This window comes from Miscanthus floridulus, chromosome 9, assembly GCF_019320115.1.
Source record: "Miscanthus floridulus cultivar M001 chromosome 9, ASM1932011v1, whole genome shotgun sequence".
In the NCBI taxonomy this organism is placed as follows: domain Eukaryota; kingdom Viridiplantae; phylum Streptophyta; class Magnoliopsida; order Poales; family Poaceae; genus Miscanthus; species Miscanthus floridulus.
The window spans coordinates 53,916,355-53,937,479 of NC_089588.1; the positions used below are offsets into that span (position 1 = coordinate 53,916,355).

At 43.6% G+C, this 21,125-nt stretch overlaps 3 protein-coding genes across 3 annotated transcripts; 1 reads left to right on the plus strand and 2 right to left on the minus strand.

The window, feature by feature from the left end:
• Positions 1-7,368: 7,368 nt before the first annotated feature.
• LOC136479920 (receptor-like protein EIX2) lies at positions 7,369-8,527 on the plus strand. Its single transcript, XM_066477627.1, has one exon. The coding sequence runs from the start codon at positions 7,520-7,522 to the stop codon at positions 8,525-8,527; it is 1,008 nt and encodes a 335-aa protein (XP_066333724.1). The 5' UTR covers positions 7,369-7,519.
• Positions 8,528-18,043: 9,516 nt separating this feature from the next.
• LOC136479921 (uncharacterized) lies at positions 18,044-19,065 on the minus strand. Its single transcript, XM_066477628.1, has 2 exons — positions 18,830-19,065; positions 18,044-18,716 (listed from the first exon to the last, which is right to left on the minus strand). The coding sequence occupies exons 1-2, from the start codon at positions 19,063-19,065 to the stop codon at positions 18,044-18,046; spliced, it is 909 nt and encodes a 302-aa protein (XP_066333725.1).
• LOC136479922 (uncharacterized) lies at positions 19,065-20,761 on the minus strand. The gene is made up of 2 exons (XM_066477629.1): positions 19,240-20,761; positions 19,065-19,070 (listed from the first exon to the last, which is right to left on the minus strand). Exons 1-2 carry the CDS (start codon positions 20,659-20,661, stop codon positions 19,065-19,067), a joined length of 1,428 nt encoding a protein of 475 aa, XP_066333726.1. The 5' UTR covers positions 20,662-20,761.
• Between the last annotated feature and the right edge of the window lie 364 nt (positions 20,762-21,125).

Here is a 21,125-nt window from a genome sequence, read left to right on the forward strand (position 1 = left end):
CGTCACACATGGTCGAGTAGACTGAACATGAATTGGGCAAACACCTATGTACTCATGTAGAACCTAACATGATGCCTTTCAAGGTTTGAACAATATTACTAATAATCTAACTTATACATGTATGTATCCTACTCTCTTCTAGGTTCTAACATGATAGTGTTGACTGTAGCACAATCTGAACTGAAAAAGCCTTTCAAGATGAAGAGTGACTCACAGGAGTGCCGTCGCGCGGAGGTGGAGGCACCAACGGTATCATCGGCGGCGGCGGAGGCGGTGGAGGCTGGCCCATGCTCTGAGAAAAGCTGGCCATGTACTCGTACCAGGCCTTCTGCGACTGCTGGAAGGCCTCAAGCTGGGCCTGCACTCGCGCCCTCTCCTGTGCCAACTCGGCCTGGTGCGATAGCTGGAGGGCCTGAAACTGGCTCTGTGAGGCCTGCTGTGACTCCTGCAGGGCTTCAATCTGGGCCTACAATTATTTATCACATAGTTAGAATGCAAATAAAGAACGGGTAGAAAATGAATGGACAACGAATGCAACAGAACTAACCTGGAGTGCTACCACCTGGGGCTGTGAGCGTGGGCGTATGGCCGGGCTCGAACTCGTGCTCCGGGCTCTAATCTGGGCGAGTGTCTGAGTGTTGGCCGTGTCTATGGTGCTGTTGCCCATATAGTACCTCCAGTGTGGCTTACCTGGTCCCAACCTCATGACGATGTCACCCTCGAGGTCAGCGGTGCTCGGATCAAATTCTGGCCCATGGATCTCTCTCGCCATCGCCGTGTACTCGCTGAGGCGACTGTGCACGCTCAGGTTACTGTATGCCTCAGGTGGGTCCTCCGGGTTGTAGACTGAGGTCGGGGTCCTTTGCCTTGCCCTTGTGTGCCAAGGCATATGCCTTGAACGAGGCGCACTCCTGGCCGGGGTGGAACCGCGTCTGCAGGAAGAAGCACAACAATAAGATATTATGCATTCAGAAGTTAGCGTAGCAACAACGAAATGAAATCCGCATACATATCTGGCTGCATATTCCTTGAGGGTAGTGGGCCCTTGTTTGTGCGAGGAACCCTGCATCATCGCACGGACAACGTGAGCGTACGGCGTGATATTGCTCGTACTCCTCACTCAACCACGTGTCCACAATGGCCACCCAGCAGTTGTCCATCCCCGCACACCAAGCAGGAGGCACCTGCACGTACACGAGCACATGACAAATTATAAATCAATTTCAGTGCAATTAATCACAGACGATGTAATCTCATGTTTACCGTCAAGTATTGCTCCTTAGTTAGGGGCAGGTGCACTGCCTGCGCTCTGGTGACTCTGTTTCCTCTGCGGGCATGGTAAATTCTTCTGCACAGGAGCTTTGTCTCGTAGAAGAGGTCCTGCACTCGGTGAACACAGACTCTGTTCACCACGTCATCCGCGTCCTCCCTACGTACTCCCTCCGCCAAGGTGTAGTAATCCTACAAGCAAATACAGTCAGTAATATACAATTAATGTGATGTTATTATCAGCATAGTGCGATGAACACGTACGCACAGCTCTTTCATCACCCGGTCGGCCTTGCTGTTATAACACCTACCAGCTCGATCAGTCTGATCGCTGGCGGCATGCCAGTGGGACCACTTCATGGCGGGCTACACAACACCATCGATCCTCACCATCCCGGGGTAGTTTGCCCTGCACAGAAGACCCAGGATCCCGTTTACTCGGCGAGAGTGACTCCCTGGGATCACCATTTCCCAATCCCTGCACAAAGTTATTGAGATTGAATATTAGTTTCTGTTATAACTTAAAAACCTGTGAATTAGTGTTAACATGCAAAAATTACTTACTTAGTTCCTGGATGGTCGAATCACTGGCCGTCTCTGTATGGGTAAGTCTGGGAGGCGCGACGACCCTCGCAGCCAAACCGTAAGCACCCCATTTTCCTCTGCCACCAAGTCGGCATCCTCCTCGCGCTCAACCCGCTCGGAAGCATCCTCCCTCCGTGCCTCCTCCACCGCCTCCGCTATCTCCTCCCTGGTCTCCTCCTCCTCCTCATCCTCCTCCGTGGCCGCTACGAACTCGTGGTCGTCGTCCTGTGGAGGAGGTGTCGGCTCTCGACGCCCTCGTCGTCGCCGTCCTCCTCCTCCACCCTGGGCTCCTCCTCCATCCTGGGCTCCACCTCCCTGGGCACGCCCTCGTCGTCGTCCTCCTCCTCCTCCCTGGGCACGCCCTCCACCCTCAGTCTGTGCACGCCCTCCTCCTCCACCCTGGCTGGACCCCTCGCCACCAGCCAGTAAGGTCATAACCGACCTAAGCTTCCTGATTCCACCGCCCACCATCAATCACCTGCAACAAAAGGAATAAACTATCAGTACGCATATACAAAAGTAAATGTATCATACATGTATAAAAGAGATGCAAAATAAGTAAATGTATCATACATGTATAAAAGAGATGCAAAATAAGTAAATATATCATACATGTATAAAAGAGATGCAAAATAAGTAAATGTATCATACATGTATAAAATTGCCATAAGTACTACAGATCTTACATGTACTAGAAATAATCATCAAGATCATCGATAGGTGGGCCAAAAATTCTCATCATCGCTATTGTCGACGTAATTATGATCGTCTCTCAAAGTCTCATCACTAGCGACACTGCCTGAATGGTGTTGCTCAAGTAATAACAAGTCCTTCGCGTTGTGAACCTCCTCTCCATCATCCCCGTCAACAATGATCGTATCATTGTCTACTTCCATTGCGAGATCTACATCTAAGACAATCTCAAAACTCCCTTCTAATCCTTCTTCTTGAAAGAACTCTCCGTCATATGTGTTTGCATCGATGTTATAATCATCATCGTTTGGGACGGGTACTTTACCATGCGGCGATACCTTGTACACAACATCATACGCCTTAAGACGGTCTTTGGTTTGGCACGGGTATGAGAGATAATAAACTTGCGTGGCCTGTTGGGCCACAATGTACACGTCGTCTCCTAACAAGACGGATGACTTTAGAACTTCGACTAACCCAAGCTCAGGGGTCTTTATCACTTCTTTGGGATCAAACCAATGGCATTTGAATATGACAGGATGAAGAGGTACACAACCAGGAAACTTGAGTTTGTATATTTCTTCAATTATTCCATAGTAGTCCAACCCATCTGTGCCTGGCGTGAAAACACCGGTATTTGTGGTTCTTCGATTCGGCCGACTCTGCTCATGCCGAGTTGTGTGAAAGCGATATCCATTGACATCGTACACAGAGAATGACTTGACCCTAAATTCAAATCCATTGGCAACTTGCCTCAACTCGGCACTCATAGACATGTCAGTTTTGGCCTGCTAGTTCAAGTAGGATGATTCGTTATATATTTGTCAAGTTGAGAGTTAAGTACAAACAACAAATGAAATTGAACAGTACCTCCTCCTTGAACCAACAAATAAAAGTGGGATTTCGTTCTCCCGCGCCATGTCTTAGAAGGGTTTCAACTTCCGCTTCGGTGGGTTCCCTCCGTGATGGACGATGGTAGAGGAGAACAAATTTGCTGTAACGGACAGTTAACAAGAGGGTTGGATGGGTGCATGCGAAATACTGACAAGAAAAGAAACAAGTTTGTGTAAAACTTACGCAATGTACGGGCCAACCTCTTCAAGGTTCCGCAACACATACAGCTGGATAGAGCGCCACTCTTCTAGGCTCAACATCTTCAAGGTAGGTTCACTTGCACTTCCGAGTTGCCCTCGGAAAAGGCTGAGGGTCGACTGATTGTCGGCAGCATTGTAACGAGGGGGTGGATTATGCACGTTAGGAAGGTTGTCGGCATAGTATCTTGTTGTGAAGTATGACACCTCCTCCACAATGGATGCCTCTGCACAGGAAGCTTCAATTTTGCATTTATTTTTGCATTTTGTTCTAAGAACCTTTAGGCATCGCTCAATTGGATAGCACCAACGGGCATGCACAGGGCCCCCCATTTTTGCCTCATATGGTAGGTGCAAGAGCAAATGTTGCATCGGATTGAAGAAGCCGGGGGGAAAGATCTTCTCCAACTTGCAGAGCAACACCGGGGCCATTCTTTCCATTTCTTCAATCTCGGTCCGAGATATCTCCTTAGCACATAGCTTGCGGAAGAACATGCTCAACTCTGCCATCACTCGCCAGATGTGATCAGGGAAATAGCCACGAACCATCACCGGAAGAAGGCGCTCAATCCATATGTGGTAATCATGACTCTTCAGCCCTGTGATTCGCATGGTACTTAAGTTCACACCCCTCCTCCAATTCGCTGCATACCCGTCAGGGAACATCAACGATTGGAACCATTGAAGAACTTCTTTCTTTTGGGCCCTCGTTAGGACGAAGTCGGCCTTAGGCTTCTTCCATGACTTCCCGCGTAAGGGAGGCAACATGTTTAGCTTTGGTCTATCGCACAGCGTTGCTTGATCCAATCTAGCCTTGACATTGTCCTTTGACTTTTCCCAGTCCATGATTGTGTGAAGGACCGCCTCGGCGAAATTCTTTTCAGTGTGCATTACATCAATGTTATGTGGAAGAAGGAGGTCCTTAAAGTAAGGAAGCTTCCACAAGCACGACTTGTGTGTCCAGGCATGCTCTTTTCCGTATCCCACGAAGCCCCCCTTTTTATTGTCGACCACAAGACCATCTAACATCTCAAGAACCTGGGCACCTGTCATCATTTCCGGTGCAGAGTCTTCCACTGTGACACCTTTTCGAAAGTTCTTCTTGTCTCTCCTGAATGGGTGGTCAAGAGGGAGGAATTGTCGATGTTTGTCAAACGAAGAAAACTTGCCCCCCTTCTCCAACCGAAAGAACTCCACAGCTGACTTGCATATCGGGCATGGCATCTTCGTGTGAACACACCAGCCACAAAATAACCCATAAGCCAGGAAGTCATGCATGGAATAATGGTACCAAATATGCATTCTGAAGTTTGTCTTTGTGAATCGGTCGTATGTCACTACCCCTTCGTCCCATGCACGGACCAAATCGTCTATCAAAGGCTCCATGTACACACTCATATTAGCCCCCGGGTGTCCTGGAATTATAAGTGACAAGAAAATATTTTGCCGTTGAAAGGCGACGCCAGGTGGGAGGTTGAGAGGGATGACAAATACGGGCCAACATGTGTATGGTGAAGAACCCATACCATAAGGATTGAACCCATCAGTTGCCAGTGCAATGCGTACATTACGAGCCTCGTCAGCTTTGTCGGTATGCTTCCGATCGAAGCTTTTCCATGATTCACCATCGGACGGATGTATCATCTTGTCAGTGTATCGGTGTCCAGTTTTGTGCCACGTCATCTGTTTTGCGGATTCCTCGCTCATGAAAAGTCCGTTGGATCCTCGGTATGAAAGGAAGGTACCTCAGGATCTTTGCGCCGACTTTTGTTTGCGTCTTCCGACCATCACCAGATTCTAACTCAATGTACCTAGATGCCTTACACTTCGGACAGTACTTATCGTCAGCATGTTCTCCCCTGAATAAGATGCATCCGTTCGGACAAGCATGTATCTGCTCGTACGACATCTTGAGTGCACGAAGGATTTTATTTGACTCATACGTGTTCTTTGGCAGAACGTGATCATCCGGAAGTAGGGTGCCAACTACTGTCAACAGTTGATCGAAGGATTCTCTACTCCAGCTAAACTGGGACTTCACAGCCATTAGACGTGCAATGGCATCCAGTTTAGAAACATTGGTGCGCCCGTGAAGGGGTTGTTGTGCCGCATCCAACATGGCGTAAAACGCCTTTGCAGTTTGCTCTGGCTCCTGCTCTGCACTTCCTTCATCGAAAGCCATGTCATGGTCATTTAACATTTCTGCCACCCCGGCTTCAGAATCAAACTCCTCGATCCGTTGTCTCACGACCTCTTCTCTCGCACGATGGCGTTCACCATGCATGGTCCACCGGGTATAGTTCTCTACAAATCCATTGTTGACAAGATCTTTACTCATCTCCTCATATGTTTTCATTGCCTTGTTCTTACACTTCCTACAGGGACACCAGGCATGTCGCCGTCCGTTTGCAAATGCCTTCGTCATGAAATCATTGGCCTTCTCAATCCATTCATTTGTGTATTGACCCCTCTTCTGATAGCCCGTGTACATCCACTGACGGTCATCCATCCTAACATATAGACGATATTGCAGTTTAGAGCAATAAAACTGGAAATAAGATCAATTCCTCCAGTAAAAATAAGAATACAACATCAACAGAGGATGTGGATTCCTGCAATATTGTGCAGATGTCAACTTTGCGAGGAAAACAAAAGCCAGTCTGAAACTCGCAGATGCTTAACTCTATGGCATTGCTCAACGTTTTGTACTGGATGTTCAGCCAGAGGGCATGCACTTTGATTATGCTGTAATAACGCTGAATTTACTGGTCCTGATGCAATGCAATGGACTAGGGCTTTGTCCCTGGAACTCTAAAAAACTAGTAATATATATGTGGAATATCTATGTGTATCCTAACAACACCTTTCTATAGGTAAAGCTTTTGTTCATCACCTAAAGGTTTATGTTCCAATTAGTGCAGGAAAAATACAGTCTAACAAAGACAGGCAAACAGTTAAATCTTTTCTCTTTCTCTAGTGCCCCGTCTCGATTGCGATAATAATGCAGATAATAAAGCAGCAACACTAGTAGCTAATCGACACACCACACCAGCACCTACCTACTTTCGCTAGGTGGTTTAGTAGTAGCAGTAGTATACAAATTTATTTACAAAGCTCCGTGCACGCTGGAACGTGATGGCACAGTACAGTAGCGTGTGTGTGTGTTTCGTTTAAGTTTCGGCCTCAAACGAACAAGCTGTTTAGCTCTAACTATATATATATATATATATATAGTTGTCAAACTTGTCAAGGTTTCAAGTTAGAAGAAAAAATGGCAGTAGATAAGGGCAGCCTTTTCTTGTTGCGAATTGTGCTCATCGTATCCTTAATTTGACTGCTCTGTACAAGCCGTAAGTACTACTGCTATACTACTAGTAGTGCTTGCAAGCTTCAGGTTAATTGAGCTTAGGCCTCTCCGGATGTGATGAGCTGAATAATTAATTAACTGGCCTCAGTGAGTGATGCCACTGGCACCAGAAAGAAAGCTGGCATTATTGTACTGTCATAGATTTTTTGTGCATAGCCATTCCCAACTCGTTCGTGCTTTTGGATTATTGGAGCAAATGGATTTCAGTATGAATCTTTTAGAAGGTGGTCTTCCAAAGTTTTCAAAAAATTTAATGTATCTTGACCTATCAAGAAACAATATATCAGGGCCACTACCACTTGATTTTGGAGCTACGGCATTAGAATCACTTCTTCTCTTCAAAAATTCGTTGTCTGGTACAATTCCAAATTCCTTTTGCAAATTGAAGTACTTACAATTTGTAGATCTATCAGGAAATCTACTGCAAGGTCCATTTCCTAATTGCTGGGACAGTTCAGAAGAAGGGAACACATCTACCAGTAATGGGTCTTCAAGTTCCAACCCAAGCTTGCCGATGATTTCAGAAATCTTTATGCTCAACTTATATGACAACAGTCTTTCAGGACCATTCCCTCTTTTTCTCCAAAAATGCCAGCGCCTAATATTTCTTGATCTTGCATTTAATCAGTTTTCTGGGAGCTTACCGACATGGATAGGAGAGAAATTGTCGTCCTTAGCATTTCTGAGGTTACGTTCAAATATGTTCACTGGTGACATCCCTTTCGAGCTTAGCAAGATGAAAGATCTTCAGTTTTTAGACCTAGCTTCTAACAATTTCTCAGGGATGATCCCCACGTCACTTGTGAATTTGGAGGCCATGTCCCACATTCCTGCTGGCAATGGCTCACTTTCAGATGTCGTCTACTATGGATTGTCACTTTCAAATGTTGTCGTCTACTATGGATTGTCATTTTCTGGAGGGATGAGATTTGGGCCTAATGAGTTCATTCACATGAGCACGTTGTACAATGATAGTTTATCAGTTGTCACTAAAGGGCAGCAACTTGAATTTACAACTGGAATCAGGTTTATGGTAAATTTGGATCTGTCTTGCAACAGCTTAACAGGGCATATTCCTGAAGAAATTAGTGCACTTACTGCACTGACAAGCTTAAACCTTTCTTGGAATGATCTAAGCGGGACAATCCCAATGAATATCGGTGCCTTACAGTCGCTGGAATCTTTGGATCTATCACGTAATGGGCTTTCTGGAGAAATCCCTAAGAGCGTATCATCTCTAAGCGCACTCAGCCACTTGAATTTGTCTTACAACAATTTGTCAGGACAAATACCGTCTGGGAATCAGCTACAGGTGCTTGATAACCAGGCATCCATATACATTGGAAACCCCGGTCTTTGTGGTCCACCTCTCTCCAAGAAATTTTCCTATAGTTCCAATCCTCTAAAATTTCCCCACCTGTCCTTTGTTTTGATCAAATCAGGCCTTAGTGGTGAACATATATCAGTTGTGTCATGTAGTTGTAAACAAAGGTTCCTTACATTCAGGTTGAACAAATCATGACCTACTTAGAAAAAAAGGACACTCAATCAAATGAAAAGCATCACGGCGCCATGATGTTTGCAGCCATCTACTAATACTAGTTGCATCACGGCGCCACCAGACGGAGGGGAGAGGTGGGCAACAGGGCAGGTACCTGGCGTCGACGGGAGCAAGGCAGGGGTCCCTTGTCGCCACCGGTGCGGCGGGAGCACGTACGGAAGGGGAGGCCGCGGTCAGGGGAGGGGAGAGAGTGCTCGCCGTCGCCGCTGCTGCTGGGGCCCACCCCACCCCACCTCGTGGGAACGGGAGCGAAGGAGGGAGCACGGGGCGGCGTCGGCGGAGGGGATCGTCGTCCGGTGCGCCGGTGCCGTTGTCTCTCTCTCCGTCTCTCTCTCTCTCCGTCTCTCCGGTGGCGGCGGCTGTGGGGGACCGCCCGGTGGCGGCGGTGGTGGAGGGGAGGAGGCGGCCGCGGCGGTGGGGAGGCGTGTGCGGTGTGTGTGTGAAAGTAGGAAACGATTTGAGGGAGAAACGGCTTGTTGAATGCTTCTGTTTACCGAGTGCCTAGATGTACGGCACTCGGTAAACTCAAGCACCGCAGCCCTGGTACATGTTTACCGAGTGCCCCGATCTACGGCACTCGGTAAACATAAGCATGGCAGGCAGGTGGGCCGTGGCTAACCTTTACCGAGTGTTTGAGGTCACACTCGGTAAAAGTATCCATTATTTCATGCAAAACAAAAAAGAAAAAATGCCAATTTAATCCTAAAATTCACCAAACTTTCACATGAACTATTTCATGTCATCTATTTACTATCTAAAAAATTCCAAGTTCAAATCATAATGTTGAATTTCACTCTTAATAGAAATCCTACTCGTCATTTTGAATGTTTAGCGTCCCTTTGGGAGATGTACCGGTTCGGCAGCGACGAATGTAAAAATACTTCCAAAACGTTATGAAATTTTTTCTATAACATAGATGTATGCTTCAATGTTAATTCTTCCAATCTTGTGATTTATCGAGTTCGATTTTAATTATTACAATTAAATTCACACGATATGTTCCTAATTTTCATAAAGAATGAAAATTTTGTGAAATATAGTAAATAAATCGAAATAAACACCATATTTTGGAATGGAGTACTAAATATCATATGTGGATAGAGGAAAAAGAATGAAGGGAAAAACAAGAAATTTGGTTGAATTTTACCGAGTGTTGGGCAAATACACTCGGTAAAAGATAGTGTTTACCGAGTGTATTGGCCCAACACTCGGTAAAATTTTCATGTTTGCCGAGTGTATGATCATAACACTCGGTAAACATGTCATGCCTTGACGCCGTTTGGGCACGGTTGCTATCCTAGGTGACGTGGCACGTCAATACCGAGTGACCAGTTTTTACCGAGTGCACCCCTTCGGTAAACTTGTGGTTTTACCGAGTGTCTGAGTATACCGAGTGTGCTGACTCGGTAAAGCGGTTGACTACCGGGTGTTTATGTTTTCCGAGTGTTGGCACTCGGTAATCACTTTTTTCCGAGTGCCCCGACTTTTGACACTCGGTAATTGTCGGGGCACTCGGTAACTACACAGTCTCCGATAGTGACAAAACATACAACATTATAAACATCGCAGTTGCTACATCAATGCTTTTCGGAAAAAGAATCATGTACTGTACACTGAACAGATAGCCTGGTCAACCTGTGCCTCTCTTTGATAGAAGAGGGAAAGTCCAGTATTACCTATGGTCCTTATGCCCCTTTCATTAAGCCTATGGATACCTTGCAAGCCATTGACATACAGAGCTATATGTTGATAAATAAGTGAAATCCACGAAATTAGGGTTCATAAAATTTTAAGAACTTGTGGAGAGAAATACAGATAATTGTGATTGTTTGGACTTGGGAAGAACGTGAATATGCTACAAAGGCAGCAAATCTCCTGCGTATTTTAAAAAATCAGATTGTTCCTATGTCGTTTGTAGAGCAGCAATTTCATAAGAGAAATCCAGATGAAATATCAATTTGGTACAAAAAGAGAGGAAAAATCCACGCCCCAAAGAACATAGATTCTGCGTCAACAACAACCTAGAGAATACCTGCAGCAATGCTGTCTGTTTCTGAAACAATATGCGGGAGAGCTCCTCTCACTGATGATCCGACATAAACTGGAGTCTGGAGATGAGTAGGTTTGTTGGGGACGGTGGGAGAAGTGGATCTGCACAAGCTACTGTAATGCCCGTGTGAACCGTTGACTTGACTTGCTGGGACTGGGAAGGGAAAAGGCGCACCCAACAGTCAATCAATTTTAAATTTAACTAGTTTTATCTATAAAAAATAGTATAACAACATTTATATCTCAAATAGATTTACTGTAAAAATACATTACTCTGTCCATTTTAAATATTCTGGATTTATTAGGTAAATAACTTTTATTATAAGTTTGGATATATATATATACACTATATGCAGATGTATAACAAAACTTATATATACCTAGAAAAACCAGAATAATTCATAATTTGAAACACAGAGAGTTCACGATTAATCTATGAATACTTATTCATTATTATAAGAATTATTGGTAGTTTTTTAATGATACTTATTTGGTATCATAAATATTAATAATCAAACTTGATATTGATTACTTAGCAAAAGATCTAGAGTTACGCTTTCTTAGGATACAGTGAGTATAGGATACAACTAGCAAATATGCACGTATGTTGCGGCCGGAGAAAAACTAGTAAGTGTTCATAGAAAATGATTACGGGAATTACATATCTTTTTATATTTTTATCTCTTTTTCTATTATTTTTTAATGGCTATAATTTATTTTACGATGATCACAACATTCATAACATAAGTTAATGTTGGCAATAATATAATAATGTCATGTATCAAATTAAAAATATAATCTTGATAGATTTGTTTTCCTATTGCAAGTATAAAAATATTTACACATGAATTATTATATGTTTAACTTAATACTGTCAAAATGTTGATTCTGGTTTTAATAAAAAAGAAGTTTTGTTTTTAGTCATAACTACATCCGGGCTGTTCGCTGGTCTGGTTCAGACCAGCCAGCCGGCTGGTTCCCCTCTCAGTTTACTGTTCACCAAACCAGCCGAATAGTGTTTTTCTCTCACAACAATTCAGCCGGAACAGTGTTTTCCAGCCAAGTTTCAGACCAACGAACGGGGCCATCAACAACTTGGTGATAATCTTTGTTTTTTTAAGAAATGATCAACGGTTCAAAGACTCCTAATATTACATTTATTATTTGTGTTTGACGTTTATGAGAAAACAACATAAGAAATCAAAACAGGAAAAGGATGAATTTTCGTGATTTATTATTAGGGTGAGAATAGTCAAAGTTTTATATAGGACACGGGACCGTTTCATGGAATTGTTAGCTCTGACTTAATTAAGAACAGAGCAAATAGAGTTAATTATAGGAGCTTAAAAGGGCATATGACAGGGGCACAAAAGAGCCCAAGAGCCAAATTAGCCAAAAAGGCAATGCCTTTACATAACCCGGGCAAAATCACTTCTTCTCAACGCTAAATCCTCTCAGACTTTGGTAGTGACCTGTTGCACCATTTGAATTCATTGGTAAAGATTCTTCCATTTCGCTCTTTCCAAAAGTTCCACCAAGTGTATATTACAACTCCATTGAAAGTGTGTTTTTGGTCTTTGGGTATGGTCCTAGCTGCAACTTCCCACCATTCAACTATGTTGTCGAAATTTGATTGCAGAATTTGCTGAGCTAATTGAACTACTCCCACCCCGAAACAAGCTTCCACACTTCTTTAACATATAGGCAGTTAGGCACTACAGGAAAGATGAGGTCATGTCTCCATTGGTCCATTGCATAGAGCACATTTACCTTGGTGCGGCCACCCCCGCTTTGCTAACTTGTCTGTAGTGAGGATTTTCTCTTGGATGAGGATCCAGGAGAAATATCTTGCATTTGTTCTCTACGCATGCTTTTCAAATTAGGTTTGACCTGTGCCGACTGAAGGCTCCCACAAATTGTGCACAATATGCCAAACTTATGGAGTATTGGCCATTAATTAGTAGTCCATCGCCAAGTAATGGTGTCCTACATAACAGGTTGTAACTGTACGTGAAGGCGCATCGATTTAGAGGGAAACGAACTCTTCAAGTTGTGTTGTGGTTGATACCTTGCGTAAGGCTCTAATCTAGCTACCATTCTGCAATTCTTGCTCCACCGACCTGTTCTTTCTGTGCACTAGGGCCCAGTTTAGTTGCCAATTTTTTTGGCAAAATGCTGCTGTAGCGTTTTCGTTGTTATTTAGCAATTAGTGTCCAATCATAGTCTAATTAGGCTTAAAAGATTCGTCTCGTGGATTTCGTCTAAACTGTGTAATTAGTTTTATTTTTTATTTATATTTAATGCCTCATGCATGCGTCTAAAGATTCGATGTGACGGGGAATCTTGAAAAATTTGGCATTTTGGAGGGGAACTAAACAGGCCCTAGGGTGAAGAGGTGTGGTGCCAGGTTTCTTGGGCCCTCCCCTCGAGCGAACTATCATGCCCCATGCTTTTTTCCATTGCCAATTGTGATCACCGTAGAGGTATTAAAGAGTAATATGTCCATGGAATCGCAAGGGGTACCGGAGCTGTGGGACTTTGCCTGGCCTCCTACCAGGACGGAGGAGGCCGAGTGATACAGGATGAATTAATGGTTATTTATTCTAAAATTTATTGCATCATTCCCGCTGTCTGTTAGCTTGGCCCTCGCGTTCATGTTTCTGAGGAACCCACCGTGACACCCACCGGGTATTTATAGAGCATACTGTGGGTGTGGCAAAATTACAAGTCGCTCTTGCCCGGCAAGGCGTCACATCACAGGTGCTCAGGGGCACAGCGGACATTTCTCATGCCTGCTCCAACCACTCATTCGTGACGGCGTTGCCGACGTCGTCTCCGGGACCACCGCCTTCCATTCTTCTCTTAATGGTCCGGAGTAGACCTGGCGTGGGTTGCCCTCCGCCCGGAGGCCCGGCGGGCGTCATTTGTCCTGCAAGATAAGAAGTACCTCCGTTGGGGGTGTCAGCGGGACGCCCCTTGCCAGGAACGTCGCGACGACGAAGGTCAGCGCTATGACGAGGGTCGCCCTCGAGCTCGGTCGAGTGGTGACTTGATGCTTATTTTCCTCCGAGTGCAAGACAATAGAGCGTCGAAGGGTCTGGTCCTTGGTCAGAGACAGAGCGGGGTGGTGCCTCAAGGCCGTCCCCCCAACAGGAGCTCACACATGGTCTAGAGGTTTCCGTCCACTTGTACCACAACCATCTCAAGCGGAGTGCCCTGTCAAACTTGTTGAGGTTGGTGATTCCGAGGCGGCCAAGGTCTTTTGGTCGCATAGCTATAGGCCAATTCACCAAGCACTGCCCCCCATTAGCATTTTCGTCAACCTTCCAAAGGAATGATCACCTAAGTTTTTGTCAATCTATTTACGTACCCAAAACTTTTAGTAGGAACACTGTTAGGTGGTAAGTTGGCATGGAGGATAGGACTGAGGTCACAAGGGTGTGTCTGTCGACCTTGTTAAGGAACTTGATTTTCCATCCTACGAGCCAGCGACCAATCCTTTCGACAAGAGGCTGGACAAGTATGCATTGTAGCACTCAAGCCTAGGTAGTGGCATAGGAAGCTCCCGCCGTTGAATAGATGCAAGACATGATTAAGGCCCACCTCCTCACAAACAGATTGGGTGAATTGAGCTCTTTTCAAAATTTGTTACCAATCCAGTAATCTGGCCAAAAGTATCTAGTATGTCCTTCACCGCCTGAATCTCTTCCCTGCTTGGGTTCAAGAATATCGCTGCATCATCGCACTACCCCAGCCAACTTTTTCCGTGACGGCCAGAACCGTCAGGAAAAATAGTGTAAACCGTCGGGGATTGTTTTCCGTGACGGCAACCGTCAGGAATTGGCCGTCAGGGATTGACTGTCAGGGAAGGTGAAGTTTCCCTGACGGAAACCCGTCAGGGATGTTTCCTGACGGCTGGTCCGTCAGGGAAGGTCTCTCGCGACGGTTCATGGGCATACCGTCAGGAAATGTTTCCTGTCGGGTACTAAACCGTCAGGGAAGGTTTAAACTTTCCGTGACGGTTGTCTAACCGTCAGGAATTTCTCAAACTTTCTCTGTCACCCATCAAACCGTCAGGGAAACCTTTTTCCCTTCCTCTCGGTTACCTACCGTCAGGAAAGGTTTTGTCTACTCCTGACGGTATAGCTTTGACAGGAATTCATTTTTCCCAAAATACAGCTTATTAGAGCCATTAAAAATACTTTCAACAGCAACTAATTGCAGCAATATTACAAAGTCATTGAACCATTCATTTACATTACATTCCATGGTCTTCCAATATCATTCAAGTATTCACACGAACACTCAATCCAAAGCTGCATTGCACTTACTGCCTCCTACTTGGCCATCTAGTTAGGTACAGCTAGCATAATTTGAAGTACAGGATCAGCCACATGTTCAAATGGCAGTTTCATAACAGGAACCTATGAAGGCGATATATAGCTCCCAACCAAAATAGGCATCTAGCATCTATTACTTTAAGATGACATGCCATGACCCTTGAGGAGGCAATCTGCTAGTAGGTAGCTGCTATCTCACAACCAACATACCTCTGTTGCACAACATGTCCTTCAAACAGCATGCTGGTTGTTGCCTTGACCCTTGAGAAGGCAATCTGCTAGTAGCTAGTTGCTCTCTCAACCAAAAAATGCAGCTTTGGTGGCAATGTGCTGCTGTTTCTTCGCAAGCCTGCATGCTCTGAGTAGGCATTATGCAGCTGCTACTTCACAACTAGCACCCATGCTTTGAATAGCAACAAAATCCACTTTTGTTGCCCTTCTAACTTGCTGGTTGTTGCCAAAACCTGTAGTCTGATGAACAAAAGACTACGGCTCCAAAAAAATACTTCCTGCCATCACACAAATCAATGGCCATCGCTATTGTCCAGGTTGGCTGACGCATGAGAGGATCCATCTATAGCCCCTCCCTACATTCAAAATGAAAAAATTGGACCGTTCATGAGAATATGTAGACCAGATAAATTGTGGAAATGATTAACTTTGAAAGGAACATATCTATATGTGGACCAACATCAGGCACTATGAAAAGATGAAAGATGCTAAATGTTGCGGCTGCTGGTTCATGTTATTTGGAATGGCCAAGCAATACATCAGTTTCAGTAAGATAATAATTATTCTTCATATTGATCAATATCAGCCCCAGCCCCCAAGTTAGTGCAATGTCCATCAGCCCCAACCCCCAAGTGAGTGATAAGTGTAATGATCAGACTTGAGTAGCAGTAGTTCAGATATTACGTGCATGGCTGCTAGTAGACAATGTGATAACTTAATATGCATCAACACTTAAGATTTAATCTCACCATCTCATTTTCTTCTTCCTGCAGTAGTTGAGGTGGTATCTCTATCTGTACTTTGCTAACAATGAGCTGCAAGTGAAGAATTATTAGTATTGCAATCTGACCTTCAATTCCATTGCAGAGATAGTGTACCAGAATAGAATTGTACCTCAAGTAGACGAGCATTACGCTTCACATCTCGAGTCAATGCAGCATTTTGTTGAGCCAAGGCCATGTTTTGTTGAGTTAACTGACCAACGGTTGCAACTGAATGCTCATATCTTGCAAACAGATTCTGAAAAGCCCTTGAGGTTGTTGGCCTTGTCCCACTTGCCTTAGCAACATCAATTATCATAGCCTTCTTCACAGCACCATCTCCTATTGCAAGACGACCATGGGCCAAGCCACCACCAATCTTGTATGCAATATGACCATCAAAGGGTTGCTCTTGCCAGTTATCTGGGTATTTTTCTTGTAATGCCTCATTGTAGGCATCCTAAAAACAACACAAGTAGTTAGCCAGGAATTAAGAATGGAAAAGCACATAAGTATATAGAAATTCTGCTACATACAACAAGTTTCTTTGTCTGCTGAGGAATTGGCCCAGCATTCCCATTGGCATCACAATTTTTAACACCAGATCTCATGCAGCAGAAAGCATTTGTTACTGTGCCTTTCGTAGGTCCATACTTTGCTCCCTTCAAGGCATAAAAAGAAGTGATCAATGTTTTTTTGAGCATGAAATGGCAGGTGCTCTGCCTTTGCATTAAGTAGAGGTGAAAAGAACAGGTACAGATAAGTTTAAATGCTGGTTATACTTTCTAGCTATGTTCAAATGGGAGTGATCAATGTTAATGCCTAATAAATAATCAAAGTCATTCAGAAAGAAATTGCTTGTGATAAAGTAGATTACCAGAAATTGTTGAGTCTCAACTAATGGCCTAGAACCACCCCTATTTTGAGCGCCATCAGGATTTTTTTTCCGAGAATCTTGCCCAAGCTTCCTTTTCTTCAAGTATTCAGCAGAGCACCAATACTTGCAAAGGGACTCCCAGCATTCATCAGTGAACCAATCAGGCTTGCACTGCATGTACTCTTCAAAAGTAAGTAACTTAGAAGATGCAAATGCATCAGTCTTTGGGCTTTTAATGATCTCCCGATAGTAGTACTTGACAGCATCTGGACGAGCTTGGTACATCATATTCTTGCATTGATTGTGTGCATATTTCTCAAATACACGGTCTGCTTCGTCTTCAAGTTCTTCAGGAACTGAATATATGCTCTGCACAAGAAACAACCATCAAGCATACTGCAGTGGACAGAACCTAATTCTTGTGCAACATGAAAGAAGTGCAATGGCAAAACTTAATTCTCACCCAAAACTCTTGTTTCACACGGTCAGCTGGTGTTTGACCATCATTCCTTACAATGTGCGAATAGTGGGACCATTTGCTTGCATGATATTTGAACTCACAACCATCTCTAGTAGTCCCTTTGATGATTGGGGGATATTCTTTCTTTAAAATCACTCCAAGGATGGGGCCTTTCTTCATTTTATCATCAATTGAGTAGTTAGCGTAGCGGAATTGGCTGCGTCAATCAGAAAAGTGAATCAAGGCAAAAAATGGATTAGCAAGTTCTAACAGTAGCATTGTCCACACTAGGGAGAACAAAATAGTGGTCACATACTTGTCACCCTCAGGTATTAAGGCTATCTGACCATTGCGAGGCTTATGCGGTTTATTGCGGCCCCTTATCCTCTTTGCTTCGGGGGGCTGACTGTCCACGTCATTTGTGACGTCACTTGACCGTGGTCGCCTATCCGTCCGATGATTGAACGACTGCATCTCCTGCCACAAAAAAATGTTACAAAAAGAAGTACAAGCTGTAGAAAAACAAAAACTGCATACATAAGATACATAGCAACACAAATAAGATGCACATAAAGAAACTAAAACCGTCACATTCTCATACAAGATACATAGCATCACACATATAAGAAACATAGCAGGTACATGAGTCCAGATTTGGATAGAAATAGAAATTAAACAACAAGATACATGAGTCCAAATTTTAGATAGAAATAAGACTTAAACATTAGTACAATAATTTCATAAATACAACAATCATTTTTAGAAATCCTCTTCTTCGTAGCAGTCTTCATCATAGGATTCAGCATCATCTTCGTCGCCTTCTTCATCACTTTCTAATATCTCTTCCTGCTCTGGAGCAACAGTTTGCTTCTCTAGCTGTTCCAATTCTTTTGGATCAGTTATTTCATCTGAGGCTAATGTGTCAATCAATTCAATGTCACCTAGATCGATCACAAATGTGCCTTCCAATCCATCCTCTTGGAAAAATGAGATGTCATTTGTTGGCCCTTCAGTTTCAATGGAATCATTGTTGATGTCGATTGGAGGCAAACGATCTCTTGGTGCCACATGGTACACTACCCACCAGTCTTTTAAACTAGGGTCGTCACTAGCATATGATAGATAATAAACCTGTGTAACTTGACTTGCCAACACAAACGGTTCAAAATTTTGAAGCCTAGAGCTATGCTTCACTTCCACCAGACCAAGATTTTCAGTTCGCTTAACACCCCTAGAAGTCGGATCAAACCAGCGGCAATAAAATAAAACTAGATCAAGTTGTTCCCTGCCTTCCCATGAAATTTTAATGATGTCTTCAATAACACCAAAGTACTCAAGAGCATTTCCATTGTCATCAGTACACGTCACACAAACACCACTATTGGTTGTAGCCAATCCTGCCCGCTTACTCTCATACTTCTCAGACCGAACCCTCGAAATGCAACAGGCAGTACACGCTCAATAAAGATATGAAAGTCATGACTTTTCAAACCAAAAATCTTCTTTTGCAGCAGATTAACCCCACGCCTAATATTAGCAGCATACCCATCTGGAAACTTGAGTTCTTGGAACCAATTTAGAATTTTGATCTTATCATCCTTATCTATACAGTATGGGGCCCTTGGTCTCTGCCACTTCCCATTCCTTTTATACAAATGAAGAGATGGACGGTCACAAAGCAGCTCTATGTCTTGTCTAGCTTTCACATTATCTTTAGTCTTATCTTTAATATCAAAACATGTGTTCCAAATAGCTTCAGCCACATTTTTTTCATTATGCATCACATCTATATTGTGACGAAGCAGTAATTTAGTAAAGTAAGGAAGCTGCCAAAGGCCACTTATATATTTCCAGTTGTGTTGTTTTCCATATTTGTCTGTATCATCGACCAGTCTGTATAGCTGATCCTTAACCTCCACTCCGGTTAAACTCCTAGGGGGTCCTTCATGTACTACCTTGCCCTTGCGAAACGCATTTGCTTCGTTTCGAAAGGGATGATCTATAGGAAGAAACCGCCTATGGCAGTCAAACCATGTAGCCTTAAGGCCTTTCTTTAATCGATATGCATTGCCCTCACACATGCATTGTGGACATGCAAAAATCCCATGGGTGCTCCATCCAGCAAACATGCCATATGCTGGAAAATCATGTATTGACCATAAGTATGATGCTCTCATAGTAAAGTGTCGCTTCACCGAAGCATCATATGTTTTTACCCCAGCCCATAAATTTAGCAATTCATCTATCATAGGTTGTAGCAATACACTTAGTTTGTTTCCAGGATGTTCTGGTCCAGGGATGACCATAGCAAGGAATATGTACTCAGGCTTCATGCAAACACCAGGAGGAAGATTATAGGGAACCCAAAAAACTGGCCAACAAGAGTAAGAAGCTGCATTCAATTTATATGGTGTGAATCCATCAGTTGCAAACCCAAGTCTTACGTTCCTAGCATCTTCTGCAAAATCTGGGAAATCATCATCAAATTGCTTCCATGCCTTGCCATGGCATGGATGCAACATTTTTGTAGACCTTGCGACATGATCTTCTTTGTGTGAACGCATTAGTTTTGCTGTGCCCTCATGTGCATATAATCTTTGTAACCTATCTGTAATAGGCAGGTAGCGCAACACTTTACGTGGAACCTTGTTTGATCCATCCTTATAGCGGGAGGTACCACATATGTCACACGTATCCTTATTCTTGTTATCTTTGTAGTATAGCATACAATTTTTTTCACAAACATCAATTTTATGGTATTGCATGCCAAGGCCCTCTAGCAGTTTTTTGGAACGATAGAAATCTTGGGGGATCTTAGAATTAGGGGGAAGGAGTTCATGCACAAGGCCCACATAATTATCATAACATGCTACTGACAGATTGTACTGTGATTTAATGGCCAATAGACGAGCAACAGTAGAGAGCCTAGAGTGCAAGGTTTGGTCATGTACTCGCTCATCTGCACTAACAGCCATTCTATAGAAAGCTTCAGCAAAACCAGTTGGTGTTTCCTCATCTAATGGTGGGTGCCCACCAGCTAAGTCAACAAGCATATCATCCATTCGATCCGTCTCACCAAATCCCTCAGGCTGTACCTCTAAACCAATCACATGTTCATGGTTTTCCCGCCTCTCTCCATGTGATGTCCAAGTTTGGTAATTTTCTTTGTACCCATTGTGGCACAAATGCAACTCTATCTTAGGCCTTTTATGCCTGAAATAATTCCGACACATGGCACAAGGGCACTTAATTGTATCAGACTCAACTAATTCAGGGATTGAGTAGGCACGATCCAAAAACTCATTTGTTTTCTCAACCCATTCATTCGTTGGCCTACCACGCTTCCAACCACTATACATCCAGCCACGATCTGCCATATCTTATCTGCAAACTTATGAGAAGTTTAGAACTACTAACCAGCTGCAAATCAAATTCTGTGCATACAATTCTGGAAGCAGTTGTGGAATGGCAACAAGAACAACCAATGAGATCAGCAGTCAGACACCTGTTAAACATCGAATGAAAATATCAGTCATTGCTAAACAAGAAATGTACAAAAAAAGTCAGTTTTTTAAATACTAATACAGTGCAGAATCAACAACATGATTTAACCCATTTTAAGAGATGGCTATAGAGAATGACAATGGAATTAAGGAGCGAAGAACTAACCAACCATTTCAAGCAAACCAGAGATATAATAAATAGAGCAAAATCCGGTCACAAGTCATATCACAACCACAATACAAAGGACGGAATCAATCAGATTAAATGACAATACAATTCTATTACCGTGCCAGTAAGAAAGTAGCAGACATGAACATAGGATAGTATACTGAAACGA

Bases quoted from the DNA above. Each gene is read 5' to 3' on its own strand.
- LOC136479920 (XM_066477627.1), top strand. From the start codon at position 7,520: ATGATTTCAGAAATCTTTATGCTCAACTTATATGACAACAGTCTTTCA.
- LOC136479921 (XM_066477628.1), bottom strand. From the start codon at position 19,065: ATGCATAATGAAAAAAATGTGGCTGAAGCTATTTGGAACACATGTTTT. The intron at 18,717-18,829 runs GTATGCTGCTAA...TTGCATTTCGAG, and splicing joins GAACTCAAGTTTCCAGATGG to GGTTCGGTCTGAGAAGTATG.
- LOC136479922 (XM_066477629.1), bottom strand. From the start codon at position 20,661: ATGGCAGATCGTGGCTGGATGTATAGTGGTTGGAAGCGTGGTAGGCCA.